We start from the raw sequence: 14,137 nt of genomic DNA, 5'->3' as shown, positions 1-14,137 counted from the left end.
ATTATATAAACTATCAAACAAGAGATATAAATAATAATTATTCCACACAATTAAAAATTGTGGGTTTCCACTATCAAACTGTTGTCGTAATCGAATTCCAACCAATCATTCCTCTGGGTGTATGCTTGAAGCAAAGTGTGTTTGGGGTATAACAGGTTAGCTGATAAGTCCCCGGTCTGACACATCGATGGCGTCGCTAGTATTAAATGCATATTATTTTTATATAGTACCAACCTTCAAATGATTCGTGTCAAAATTTGACCTCTGTAAGTCAATTAGTTTGTGAGATAGAGCGTCTTTTGTGAAGCAACTTTTGTTATTGTGAAAAAAAAAAATGGAAAAAAGGAATTTCGTGTTTTGATAAAATACTGTTTTCTGAAGGTAAAAAATACGGTGGAAGCAAAAACTTGGCTTGATAATGAGTTTCCGGACTCTGCCCCAGGGAAATCAACAATAATTGATTGGTATGCAAAATTCAAGCGTGGTGAAATGAGCACGGAGGACGGTGAACGCAGTGGACGCCCGAAAGAGGTGGTTACCGACGAAAACGTCAAAAAATCCACAAAATGATTTTGAATGACCGTAAAATGAAGTTGATCGAGATAGCAGAGGCCTTAAAGATATCAAAGGAACGTGTTTGTCATATCATTCATCAATATTTGGATATGCGGAAGCTCTGTGCAAAATGGGTGCCGCGCGAACTCACATTTGACCAAAAACAACAACGTGTTGATGATTCTGAGCGGTTAACTCGTAATACACCCGAGTTTTTCCGTCGATATGTGACAATGGATGAAACATGGCTCCATCACTACAATCCTGAGTCCAATCGACAGTCGGCTGAGTGGACAGCGACCGGTGAACCGTCTCCGAAGCGTGGAAAGACTCAAAAGTCCGCTGGCAAATTAATGGCCTCTGTTTTTTGGGATGCGCATGGAATAATTTTTATCGATTATCTTGAGAAGGGAAAAACCATCAACAGTGACTATTATATGGCGTTATTGGAGCGTTTGAAGGCCGAAATCGCGGCAAAACGGCCCCATATGAAGAAGAAAAAAGTGTTGTTCCACCAAGACAACGCACCGTGCCACAGGTCATTGAGAACGATGGCAAAGATTCATGAGTTGGGCTTTGAATTTCTTCCCCACCCACCGTATTCTCCAGATCTGGCCCAAGCGACTTTTTCTTGTTCTCAGACCTCAAAAAGATGCTCGCAGGGAAAAAATTTGGCTGCAATGAAGAGGTGATCGCCGAAACTGAGGCCTATTTTGAGGCAAGTACTACCAAAATGTTATCAAAAAATTGGAAGGTCGTTATAATCGTTGTATCGCTCTTGAAGGGAATTATGTTGAATAATAAAAACGAATTTTGACAAAAAAATGTGTTTTTCTTTGTTAGACCGGGGACTTATCAGCCAAACTGTTATTACAGAAGCGATTTTTTTGAGGGTGTAGGTAAATTTGAGGTGTTTTTACAAATTTACCGAATTCCTATAGGTGCCCAGCAAAAAAAGTGTTGCCAAAAAAAGCAACGAAAATGCTCTTGTTGGATACGGAAGTGGTGCAAAATTTGTGCAGAAGTGATGAATTTAATATGGGCTTGTCATAGGATGAATGTCCACAATTTCAACAGACGTCGCAGTGAATTTGAAACACATCTTAAGCTGTGATCCGAATTCAGTGTCTTGAATGTGAATTAAAAAAAATTGCGTCATTTCGACAATAACTTTTTTTTATGTTTTTATGATTTTGAATGCTTTTTTATGAATATTAAAAAAAAATCTAGAATGGACATTTTTTTGACAAACATTTTATAATTTATACCATTTTGTTACTCTGTTTTTAACCTATTTGAAGCAAAAAAAAATTGTTTTCCATTAAAAGTATGAAAAAAGTGAGTTATAAAAAAATTAATTAAAAGAACTTCCTGCGTAGTTAAAATAAAGAACATGGGAGGACATTTTCGGAATTGCGTTTAATGTTGTGCCTTTTGAACAACTTCAAAATTTTTTTGCTGGGTGGTGGATTGTGGGGTTTTGGACAATATTTGGCCAAATCGGGCTTAATTTACAGAAATCTAATGAATATGAGCCGGACTCGGCTATAAAAGGAGGTCACTTGTCATTGAGCTAAACATAGAATCGGGCAGCACTCATTTATACTTTCAACAACGGTAAAATTCGCCATCTGTGGTATCACAATGGACTGAATAGTCTAAGTGAGTCTAAAATAACAGGCTGTCAGAAAGCGAGAATAGGTCCCACTTGAAAACGAAGCACAATCCCAAAAAAGGCAATTGGTTCAATTTTCATTTGGAATATTGGGGTTTATTTTCATGACGCAAAATGGTCCCAAAAATAAAATGAAGTTACGCCCCAAAAATGAAAAAGATTTTGTGTTGTTGTTTTCCATATAACTTTTTGGGGCCTTGCTTCATGTACATCTCTCCTCTTAAGGAAAAAGTGCCATTATGCTCTTGAAACAGGTTTGAGATGATCAGTTTCCTTCTCTACGTATAAGTCACCAAATTCGATCTTTGAGATTTGTTATATCGATATTCATTCTACAAATACACACATAAAATTTGGTCGATATCGATCCATAATTATGGATATAGCACCCTCACAAACCGATCTAAAATTTTAACGAAAGTATCAAAGAAATTCACAAAGAAAGATCAATATACAATTCATGACACAAATAAAACTGGTCCATATTTTATTCATAAAAAATCAAGATATTTGAAGAGATTGCGCTTAAGTTGTTCAATCTCGAAACACTCTTTTCGAAACTCAGAATGCGACATTAAATACCTCAAAATCACAGCCCAACCCCCCCTTTTCACATGTGATCAACAAGTGTAGAGCTTAATATTTTACTCCAAATGAAAATGAAATTCACTCAAACCAAAAAAAGAAAGCTTTCTTTCATTACGAGTTGCGATTCGTAAGACTCTCACTCATATTGAAAATGAAAACACAATCATTTCAAAGCCCCACAACTAAACTGCAACACTACACAACAAAAACACATAAAAGAACCAGCAACAACATAAAAAAAAACTGATATTACAACGAATGAAAAGAGAAAAACATAAGGCGAAAAAATGCCACACACAAATATACAACAATATAACGTAATAACAAACCAAGCAAATATGCTTCCGCATGCTACTGTAAAACTGGCTAGTTGGCTGACTGATTAACTAGCTTTTGCTGAGGTAATATCTTACCATCAGCTTCAGCATTAACAACGAATGAAAGTTTGCATAAGCTGTGAGAATGCTGTGCGTATGTGTGTGTGTGTATGTGCGCCAGACCACAATACTAAGGCAGCTATATAATGATAATTATTGTTGGCTGCCGCTCTTGCGCTGTATTATCATGATTATCATCATCTCTGGTGTGCCCCACGATGTTGAACTTCATTATCATGGGATTTCTTAACAGTGGACTAGTGTAGTTCTCTGCCACAAGCTTTGCCACCAACTAAACTAACTAGTTTGTGAGTTATTACCTGAACTTAAACTTTGCTTTTTGGAGAAATTTACAATGAGCGAAAGAGGGAAGTGAAGTGAAATGAATAGAGGCTTGATATACAGAGAGTATGCAATTTAAATCGATTGGATATTGTAATATGCAAACGACATCAATGCACAGTGGTTACAAACGAACACATTAATATAATGTATTAAAGGGTAGGATCGCATTTGGCCAACAGTTTAAAGAAAACAATTCTTGACCATAATCCCGTGATTATTAATGATATACAGTGCCACACATATTTTTAGGTATTGGCACAGCACCCTAAACCACATAGTGGTGAGAGTTTCGGCGACAAACTGAGTCTACCAGAAATATTGATTTTAAGCTCCATAAAGGGAGCCACCGTGGTGCAATGGTTAGCATGCCCGCCTTGCATACACAAGGTCGTGGGTTCGATTCCTGCTACGACTGAACACCAAAAAGTTTTTCAGCGGTGGATTATCCCACCTCAGTAATGCTGGTGACATTTCTGAGGGTTTGAAAGCTTCTCTAAGTGGTTTCACTGGAATGTGGAACGCCGTTCCGACTCGGCTATAAAAAGGAGGTCCCTTGTCATTGCGCTTAACATGGAATCGGGCAGCACTCAGTGATAAGAGAGAAGTTCACCACTGTGGCATCACAATGGACTGAATAGTCTAAGTGAGCCTGATACATCGGGCTGCCACATAACCTAACATAACCTATGATACATAAGAGTTAATGGAATGAAACAATCTATTTTAATATTAAAAATAAAAGAAAATTTAGTAGAAGTATATTCATCTCTAGACGGACGAAAAAGACTGTTTTTTGTTTTTCATATGTTTGGGTGTAAAAATTATATGTTTGGAACTCAAATTGTTTAACACAATATTTTTAAGTGCAAGCATATAATGTTCATAAACTAGCAAACATGTTTGGGACATATATGTTTATATGTCAGAACGTATTATGTTTGGTACATAAAATGTTTGTAAATATAATATGCTTAGATGCAAACATATATTAATTTGGAAATAGCCTATAACCATATATGTGTTTAGAAAGAGAGGCCTAGAGAGTTGCAGCATTGGCGCCTTAAAAATATATCCACACAAAGAAAATTTCATTAAAATTTTTTACTACCAGTGTATACCCTAATGTGAAACATAATATGTTTGAACAATATTTTGTTTGGACCAATCTTGAAAATATATATGCTTGAAGCAAAATGTGTTTGGGGTATATGTCACAGAAGCAATTTTTTTCAGGTTAGGTTAGGTTAGGTTAAAGTGGCAGCCCGATTAAGTTTCAGGCTCACTTAGACTATTCAGTCCATTGTGATACCACATTAACTAAAAGTACCTATTACATATGGGCACTTCTAGTTTTAACCACTGAACCTTCTCTATTATTTTCTTTTGTTGAACCAACCAGATTGTTCCAGAAATATTAACAGACTGCTTAAGTTAACGTTTTCCAGGTCCGCCAGTAATCTTAAACTATATGCCACTAAAATTTGCTTACGCCTTACACAAAATGCAGGACACTCACACAAGAGGTGTTTAATTGATTCCTTTTCCTCCGCCTCATGACAGCTCATACAATAGTCATTATACTTCGCGCCAATAGTTTTTGCACAATCGCCTATCAGGCAGCGACCCGTTATAGCAGATATCAGGAGTGATATCTGACGTCTTGAGAACTCTAGCATATCTAGTGTGCGGTTCAAGTTTAAATGGGGCCATATTTGCTTGGTGTCGTTACACCCTTGCAATTCTCCCATCGAACATTTGCCATCATGACAGCTTTCTCACGCAGTAGGTAGCCAAAGTAGTGGCTAGGTAGGTAGTAGGTAGTTCCTAGTCTTGCTCATTCATCCGCTTTTCAGTTCCCCGGTATGTTCCTATGACCAGGCACCCATATTAGGTGAATATTGTACACCACTTCAACTATGTTACCCCTGCATAAATTATTAAATTGAATTGTACACAAATACTCTCCACCACAGGAAGTTTAAATAAAAAATGAGGCACTGATTTGCAGCACCGAACAAACCAATTTCAATTTACGAGAATACTGAAATTGCTTCAAATAAAAGTGCTGCAATTCATGCATACAAAAAAGGAGAATTCCGTTGGTCTAAAATTTCGTTCAGGAGGAAAGTATTTTTGTTTGTATATAGGTTTTCTTATATGGTAAAATATGGATAATGTGAAAATGAATTTTAATTTATTTTAAAATAAATAAATGTATTTTACTGGCTTTTACAACAAAATAGCCATTCGTAAGTCTTCCATTTCAAAATTATTATTTCGTTGTTATATCTTTCTTGATTTGATCATACCACTGTACATGGATCGAGCCCACTAATAGGTATTGAAAGAAGAAAGTTTCTTACTCTCACTTTTCGCCATCAAGAGAGAGGGAGAGATTCGAATTGGTTTATTGAAATAAGAAGAAATGCTTCTTGATGGTAGGTTATGGCATAAAAGCTTACTCCTCTCAATGAAAGTGAAGAGCATTGGAAATAAGCTCATTTCTTTGAGCTCAACTACAAGCTAAGCCATGACAAAACAACAAAACAAGAAAACAAAAGAAACACACAAAGTATGATAAAAAAGTGAATAAAATATTTGAATAACATGAAATACTCTCTATACATGTACGTGACAAGGCATAAGAGTGTATATGGTTGCTTCAAATTTCCTCTGCATAATGAGGTGGGCTAGCAATCGTAACAACAACAAAAGATGCGGCAACCAGCCTCTGACTGTGTTACGGTAGAGAGTACCACCAACATTGCAAACCCAGTTAATCAAACAAAGACTCAAACTCATAGCCATCATTCCCCTATACTCTCACATGTATGGTGAAGCGTTTTTGTTGAACTTTTACGGGATCGAAGAGCTCACTCTGCAAACGTATGGCAACGGTACCGGTAGTAATAACGGAAATTGATCATTCGCATTAAACGAACCCTTAACGTACACGGGCATACAGTGGGAGGAGAAATAAACAAAGCAAAGCAAAGAAACCCAAAAAAAAAACAAAACCCATTTGCCTAGAAAATTAATATGTTTGCAGTGCAAATACAAGAAACAAAAATTAAAACGTGATCTAACCCAGATTAATGAATTCCAAAAATTTTTGATAATCTAATTTTTCAAGATTATAGTGAGAAAAAATCTTTTTTCGTAGTGATCTTTAGAAAAAAAATTCAACATTGTGCAAATCCCAATGATAAAAAAGTGTAAAGAAATAATTAAATAAAATAGTATTAATCGCCAATATTCGAAAACAATAAACGAAATTATCGCAAATTTCTATCTGGATAAAATATAGCAACAATTCCCAAAAACAAAAACCTGCTCAAATTAAAAATCGTGATAAAAATTCTTTATAAGAATTTAGAACATCAAAACGATATGTGTATTGAAAAAATAAAACTACATAATTTGCATGTGCAGCCTGTCTAAATAAATTCAAGGTTATTTTTAATGCAAAAAACAACAACAATAAAAACCTTAAAGAAAAAAAAAATAAAGCACATTTTTTGACAGTTATTTATAAAAGTCGTTAAACCATTTTATGCAATTTCTGTTATTTACGATAATCCATGATCCGTATTGTGCTACAGAATTTGGAGAAAAATTAAATTTGAAAAGTTTAATTTTTTTCCATTTATCAATGAAATGGAAATATAGTTTCCCCAAACTACCAGAATACGTTTATGAACAAACATAATAGTGAAGAATATCGATATTGACATGAGTCATAAAAATTGCAATAATTACAAAACATCTTCCTAAATATAATGAATATGTTCGTTAATTTTAAGAATATTATCTTAAATAACGAAACTTTTCATACTATTAAATAAAAATAAATTATTGTTCCGGCAAAAATGTTTTTTGGTATCGACGAAGAATGCTACACAAAAAATTTCCCTGATGAAACCAACCTTTTGACGTCCACCCAAAAACAAAAATAATCTCCTCCGGAACGAAATTTCCCTTTCTTATAAAGTATTCTCTTTGAGAGCTATTACTCCCGAATTTGTGAAAAAAAGATTCCACCACGATTGTCTCTAAGCTTTTTTATTTGTTTAAAAAAAAAACGTTTTTAGCGTCAAATAAAATTTTCATTTGTCTAAAATTTCGTTCCTCGAGAAAGAGAACTCTTCTTTCAATGTAAACGTCTTTTGCTTAAGACGACAATATTGGAAAATCAGTTAACATAGAATCTACAGCACACTGAGTTCAAAAAGCTTCGTTATATGTCATTAAAATTGAACAATTGAAACAAATTCGTATTTTTTGTTAATCAATGAAACCTTTTGTATTATTAACGAATATTAATGAAAATGTGTCAATATATCAATGAACAATTTTCGTTGGCTCCATTTTAATGAAATGTTCTTTATGTGTAGATTACGTTCCAAATTTGAAATTAAATTGGCAAAACAATACTTCTTAAGTATATTCAGGATTCAAAATTACAAATGCGAATTCTTGGAGATATATCAGATTCAGACTGATTCGATGAAAACTACTCCTAGTTCAAAATAAATAAATAATAATAATCTGAGATTTCCATATATGGTGACTTTATTAGATTCTGACCAAATCTGATATTGTGACTATATCAGATCCTAGATCTATAAGAACAATTTTTGTTTCCCTTTCAAAAGCTTTAAGGAAATCAAATAGAAATTGCATCTTCCACTTAGATGCACAAAAAGCTAAATACACAGAGAACAAAATCCCTAAAACTTTTTACCTAAAATTTTGATTCAATTAAAAGAGAAAAGATATTTGATTAAAACATTAATTGATTCCATTGATTTCTTATGGCGATTTCGATTGGGAAAAAAGGTGCAACATTCACGAAATTGATTGCCAAATATAAAGGACACTGTCATAGATTTTGGATCCTGTATCCCTCACAATATTATGAATTAACAATAATTTTGGAATGACACTATTATTTGAGCGAAAATACAATGAGGGAAAAAGTAGTGTAACACCAGGGCAACATATTTTTTGCGAAACGAAAACGCCCTTAGTGTTGAACTAAAATTAATCATAGAATTTAATTACTTCCATTAATGTATTAAACGAATTCAATTGATTTGCTGATTAATGTAGTTTCTATTAAAATTACTTGTATCAATTACTCAACCTCTCTAATAATATACAAATGATTGGTAACATGTCTAAATTCAAAAACGAAATATCCCAAATATTGTCATAAGTACCTCAATGTATTGCAAGTTCTAAAAACAATTTAACATTTAACTTACATCAATTTAATTATACCCTGCGTTTTTTTTATAACTCTATATTTCAATGTAATTAAATCTATGTTCCTAATACCAGCACTTATAAGGAGAAATCCTTGTCGTGTTAGTAGAAATTTGAATAAATAAATAAAAAATAAATAAAATAAAAAAAAACTTCACTAATGGTGAATTAAAATGGTTAAATACATTGTTCTTTTCCAGAAACGATTTTTAAGATAAACAGAGTTTTTTTTTTGTCTGGTAAAATTTTTTTAAGAACAAATAAAACAGATAATAGGCAAACGTCTCTAGGATAGCTATGAATTGGAGTTTTTTTTGTGGTAGACAAAAATAATTTATAACAATATTTACTTTGGAAAAACCAAAATGTTTGGTTTTTTGCTGCCTTCAAATAAATTTGTCTCTTCTTCTGCAAGAGATTCTTTAAGAGAAATAGATAATACAAAGAAACATCCCCCCCCACCCTTCAAACTAATTTTTAGGCAAACGAAATTCCCCTTCATTCTAAATTATTTTCTTTATATGCAAATAATCCCAATTTGTGACAAACGATGCAGCATTTGTCTGTAGACTTTTTCATTTATTTTTAAATCAAATATTTTAGTGTCAAAAGAAACTTTCGTTTGTCTAAAATTTCGTTCCTCACTGTTTATGGGACATTGCATGCATTCCGATTTATTTGTCCTACACCCAACAGAAAAATACTTTCCTTCGGAATACAATTTTAAACACGAACGAAATTCCTCTTGGTTCTAAAGTATTTTCTTGAAAAGCATATAAAGACGAATTTATGACAAGGTTAGGTTAGGTTAGGCTAGGTGGCAGCCCGATGTATCAGGCTCACTTAGACTATTCAGTCCATTGTAATACCACATTGGTGAACTTCTCTCTTATCACTGAGTGCTGCCCGATTCCATGTTAAGCTCAATGACAAGGGACCTCCTTTTTATAGCCGAGTCCGATTGGCGTTCCACATTGGAGTGAAACCACAGAAGCTTTGAAACCCTCAGAAATGTCACCAGCATTACTGAGGTGGGATAATCCACAGCTGAAAACTTTTTGGTTTTCGGTCGAAGCAGGAATCGAACCCACGACCTTGTGTATGCTAGGCGGGCATACTAACCATTACACTACGGTGACAAACTTTTCAACGATCGCCTCTACACACAAAAATTTATTACTTTCTGAATTGGCTTAGAGTTTTTATTTGGATTAACAAATGATTGTTTGAAATACATTTTTAATTAAAAATTAAAAAAAAAAATCTGAACTTTTAAACTGATTTAGTCTTCCGAATTTGATTAAAAAGTTCATTGTATCAATTAATTTTTTAATTAAAAATTTTAAAATTTTGAATCATTGACTTAATTAACTTAATGTTTCTATCATGATTAAAAAGTTAATTGTATCAATTAACTTATTAATTGAAAAAATTTTCAACTTCAATTAACTTTTTAATTGGAAATTTTTTGGTGATATTTTTGCTGTGTAGTCTTTTTTGTTTGCTTTCGATGAACATTTTTAGCATAAAAACACAAAACTTCGCTTCTCTATAATTTCGTTTTTCGGAAACGATAACTCTTCTTTCAGTGTATATCTTACAACTAAAAGGAATATAATTTTTTCTTATATCTCCATTCGTAAATATAAAAGTATTATTTTTTTGTTTGTATATGTTAATGAAATGCATGTACTCACTAAGAAGAAATAATTTCCCCCAGAACGAAATTCCTCTTTGTGTTAAAGAATTTTCTTTCTTGCAAAGTAAATAAACCCCAATTTATGAGAACCAATGAAACGATGGTCTCTAATATTTTTCTTAATTGTCCATCATTTCATTTACATTAAGAAGCTCAGGAAATATATGGCTTGCCATGACATTAACAATGAAGAAATTTTCTTTCATTCCCAGTAAACAAAACAAAACGTCAGACGGCTTGCTACACTCAAAGAATATTTTTTTTATATGAGGAACGAAATTTTAGACAAGCAACGTTTTCTTTTGATGCTAAAAAATTTTCTTTAAAGGCAAATAAAAATAATTAGAGACAATCGTTGAATCGCATATCACAAATTTGGATGTGTTTGATCTAAAAGAAAATACTTTATAAAAGAAAATACTTTATATATAATATAAGAAAGAGGAATTTCGTTTGTCTAAAATTTTGTTCCTGAGGAAAGTATTTTTTCATTGGGTATAAAGTCGGCCAATTGATATTACAATCGTTACAACCATTTAAGAAAATATTTTTTTTTTATATGAAAAAAAAAATTTTGTATAAAAAAGCTATCTTCATATTCGATTTTCTAAATATGTTAAAAAGATTTTTGTGATTCAACAAAAAGGCCTCAAATATCAATGAATTTAGTGCACTACAAAAACCCAGAGTTAAAAGATTGAATTTTAAACAAAGTCGTCAGATAACATAGAAGAACAACAAAAAAAAGAAATCTAGTTTTACACAATATTCAATAAAAAAATAAAATAATCATTATTTAATATAAAACAAACAAAACAAAAAACACAAAAAAGATCTCCAACTGATGGTTAATTGATTAACAAACAACAAAGAGAGTGAGAGCCAACAAAACAAAAACTCAACAAAGTGCCTATAAAGTGAACGTGGTTTTGTGAATGAATTCATATCGGACTTTGGTTTACTGATGTATTATTTCCGACCTGTTGCTGGTTCAGACGTATGCGTGATTTATCAATGAGAATGGATTATCAATTGCCACCGCAAACATTGCAATTGGGTTCGTTGATGAATAACCCTTTGGCGGCAGCGGCTGCAGTACAACACAGTGGAGCCCAATTGCAAATATTGCAATTGAATCAGCAACATCATCAACAGCAGCAGCAGCAGCAACACCAGCATCAACATCACCAGCAACATCATCTAAATCAACAGCAGCAACATATACTAAATCAAATAACCAACAACAGCAACAACAACAACAGCAGTAGTAGTAGTGGTAACAATCACAATTCCAATCATGCTAACAATCAACAACAAACCTTACCCTCCCTTAGTACATTACCCCTACAGGTGGTTCATAATTTACCGCATCTTTTAGCTGGAGGGGGCAGTGGTGGAGGCGGTATACCAGGCGGTGGGGGCAATAATAATCTGGGCGTTTTAAACTCATCGTCATCATCTCCATCCTCACAGAATACAAATTCATCGAATAATACCAGCCTTAATTTATTGAGTAATAATTTAAATTTAAGCCCTAATAACACTAATGGTGGTCTGAATCAGAATACCAATACCAGCAACAATGGCAGTATAAACAACAGCAGCAATAGCCCCACCAATATCAATAACAACAGTGGCAATAGCAATCAAACCCATGCATTGCTACGCAATACCATGCAACATGTGACAAATGCCAATCAACAATTGCAACAAACCATTAATAATCTCAGCAATAATTTGGTCTCATCTCTACCGCCTAATAGCCAATTGTTGCAACATCATTTACAGCATTTGGCCAATAGTGCTGTGGTCCAATTAAATGGCAGTAGTAATGGTAATGGAGGAGCAGGTGGCGGTGGTAGCAGTAATGGCAGTGGCAGTAATAGTTCATCACCTTTGACAAATTGTGGCAATAGTAATAGTAACATTTTATTAAACAATAGCCAGAGCAACAACAACAACAATGGTAATAACCAACTGAATAACAATTTGGTGCAACATTTGAGTGATAATGTTGTAGCTCATAATTTGGTCAATGGATTGGTTGGTGTTCTAAGCAATGTTCAAAATAATAATAGTAATGTTAATCATATTTTGGGAAATTTAACAAATAACAACAACAGCAGCAATAATTCTGTGAATAATGTCAACAACAACAACAACAATACCAGCAATAACAACAACAATAATCCAAATACTCCAAATCTTGAGGACAACAATCGTTGGACACAATTTCAAGTGCAACAACTGTGGAAACAGCATGCCTCATATTTAAATGGTATGGATTATTTTTTGATAACATTGTATACAGTGAAACCTCTCAGCTATGCACTGAGGTCTCTACAGATTTGGTTAAAAAAAATTGGTAGGAGTTTTGCCCGTATAAAGACTGTGCAATTTTGAAAGGTTTCACTGTATATACTTAAATTTATATGTATGTTATGTCAAAATAATTAATAATAATTTATAGGATAATGTCCTGAGATTTTCCCCAGTTTAGATTTTTTGGTAATCTTATGAACCCTACGGGAAATTGGTGCAAATTGCCCCTATCGAATATCCCACACACAGAAAAAATATTTTTTGTCTTTAATCACGAAACTAATTGATCCAATTAATATTTAAATGAAATTTCTTCAATCACAGAAATTATAGTAGCAATCACTAATATCAATTAAAAAAATTAATTGACCCAATTAAAAATGTAATTCATACTATTAATTGCTGTGATAGATTTTTGTTTCAATTAAAAAATTTGTTGAACCCATTAAAATTTTAATAGAACGTTGTTTAGAAGTCAATTCAAATTTTAATTGGAAAAGTTTTGATGAAATGTTTTTTGTGCAGGACCCGTACCAGATCATCAGTTTGTTGCAATTTTTAAATTTTCACAAAATTTTTAGATTTCTATAAAATCTTTATTTCATTTACTGAAATACAATTATCAAAATAATCTCCCAGCAAAAAAAAATCGTTACCAAAAAAGTAGTACAAATGTTTTTTTTTTGATCCGGAAGTGGTACAAAATTGGCGCAGAAGCAATGAATTTAACATGGGATTTTATAGGACGGATGTCCACCATTTTAACAGCCTCACTTCTTCTTCGAATTCAGGGTTTTGCAATGCGAATTGAAGAAGTTTGTAAATTTTTACCAAATAAATAATTTTTATAATGTATTCTAACGTTTGTCTGAAACGTTTCACTTCAAATAGTTTTAAAAATTCACACTTTTTGTAGATTGGATTTAGCATTTTTTTCGCCAAAATTTTAGTAATTTGTACCATTTTATTAATTCTTACCTAACCTATTTGAAACAAACAAGGTTAAAATTATCCATTCAGAATATGAAAAAAGCGAGTTATAAAAATTGTATTAAAAGAACTCCCTATGTACACGCAAAAAAAAGCAATAATTCTTTCCTCCCAAACGAAATTTTAGACAAACAAAGTTCGTTTGCTTTAAGGAAGTTTATTAGGAGGAAAAGTATATACTTTTTGTGATAAACGTTTATTCTTTTCCAGGATGTAAAAACAATTTCATAGAGGATGTAAAAACTAACTCAAAAAAACAATTTTTATGGCTAATTGCATTTTCCCTCACATCTTTCTCACTTCCAGGAGGTTTTTTAG

At 32.9% G+C, this 14,137-nt stretch overlaps 1 protein-coding gene across 14 annotated transcripts in view; it reads left to right on the top strand.

Annotated features, from left to right (window-relative positions):
• Pdp1 (PAR bZIP family member Pdp1) overlaps positions 1-14,137 on the top strand; it is a 350,044-nt gene that overhangs the window by 249,568 nt on the left and 86,339 nt on the right. For 2 of the 14 annotated variants that reach the window (XM_075303401.1, XM_075303398.1), the window contains exon 1: positions 11,222-12,785. The exons of 8 other annotated variants lie outside the window; for them this stretch is intronic. In XM_075303401.1, coding sequence (XP_075159516.1) covers positions 11,507-12,785 — 1,279 coding nt within the window. In that variant the 5' untranslated portion in view covers positions 11,222-11,506. Of the gene's footprint in view, positions 1-11,197; positions 12,786-14,137 lie in introns of those variants that run through there. 4 more of the 14 variants (XM_075303400.1, XM_075303396.1, XM_075303397.1 and 1 more) reach the window with 4 other exon arrangements.

This window comes from Haematobia irritans, chromosome 4 (assembly GCF_050003625.1).
Source record: "Haematobia irritans isolate KBUSLIRL chromosome 4, ASM5000362v1, whole genome shotgun sequence".
Lineage (NCBI taxonomy): Eukaryota > Metazoa > Arthropoda > Insecta > Diptera > Muscidae > Haematobia > Haematobia irritans.
The sequence above is the reverse complement of the archived record's forward strand: the minus strand, read 5'-3'. Positions and strand labels throughout refer to the sequence as shown.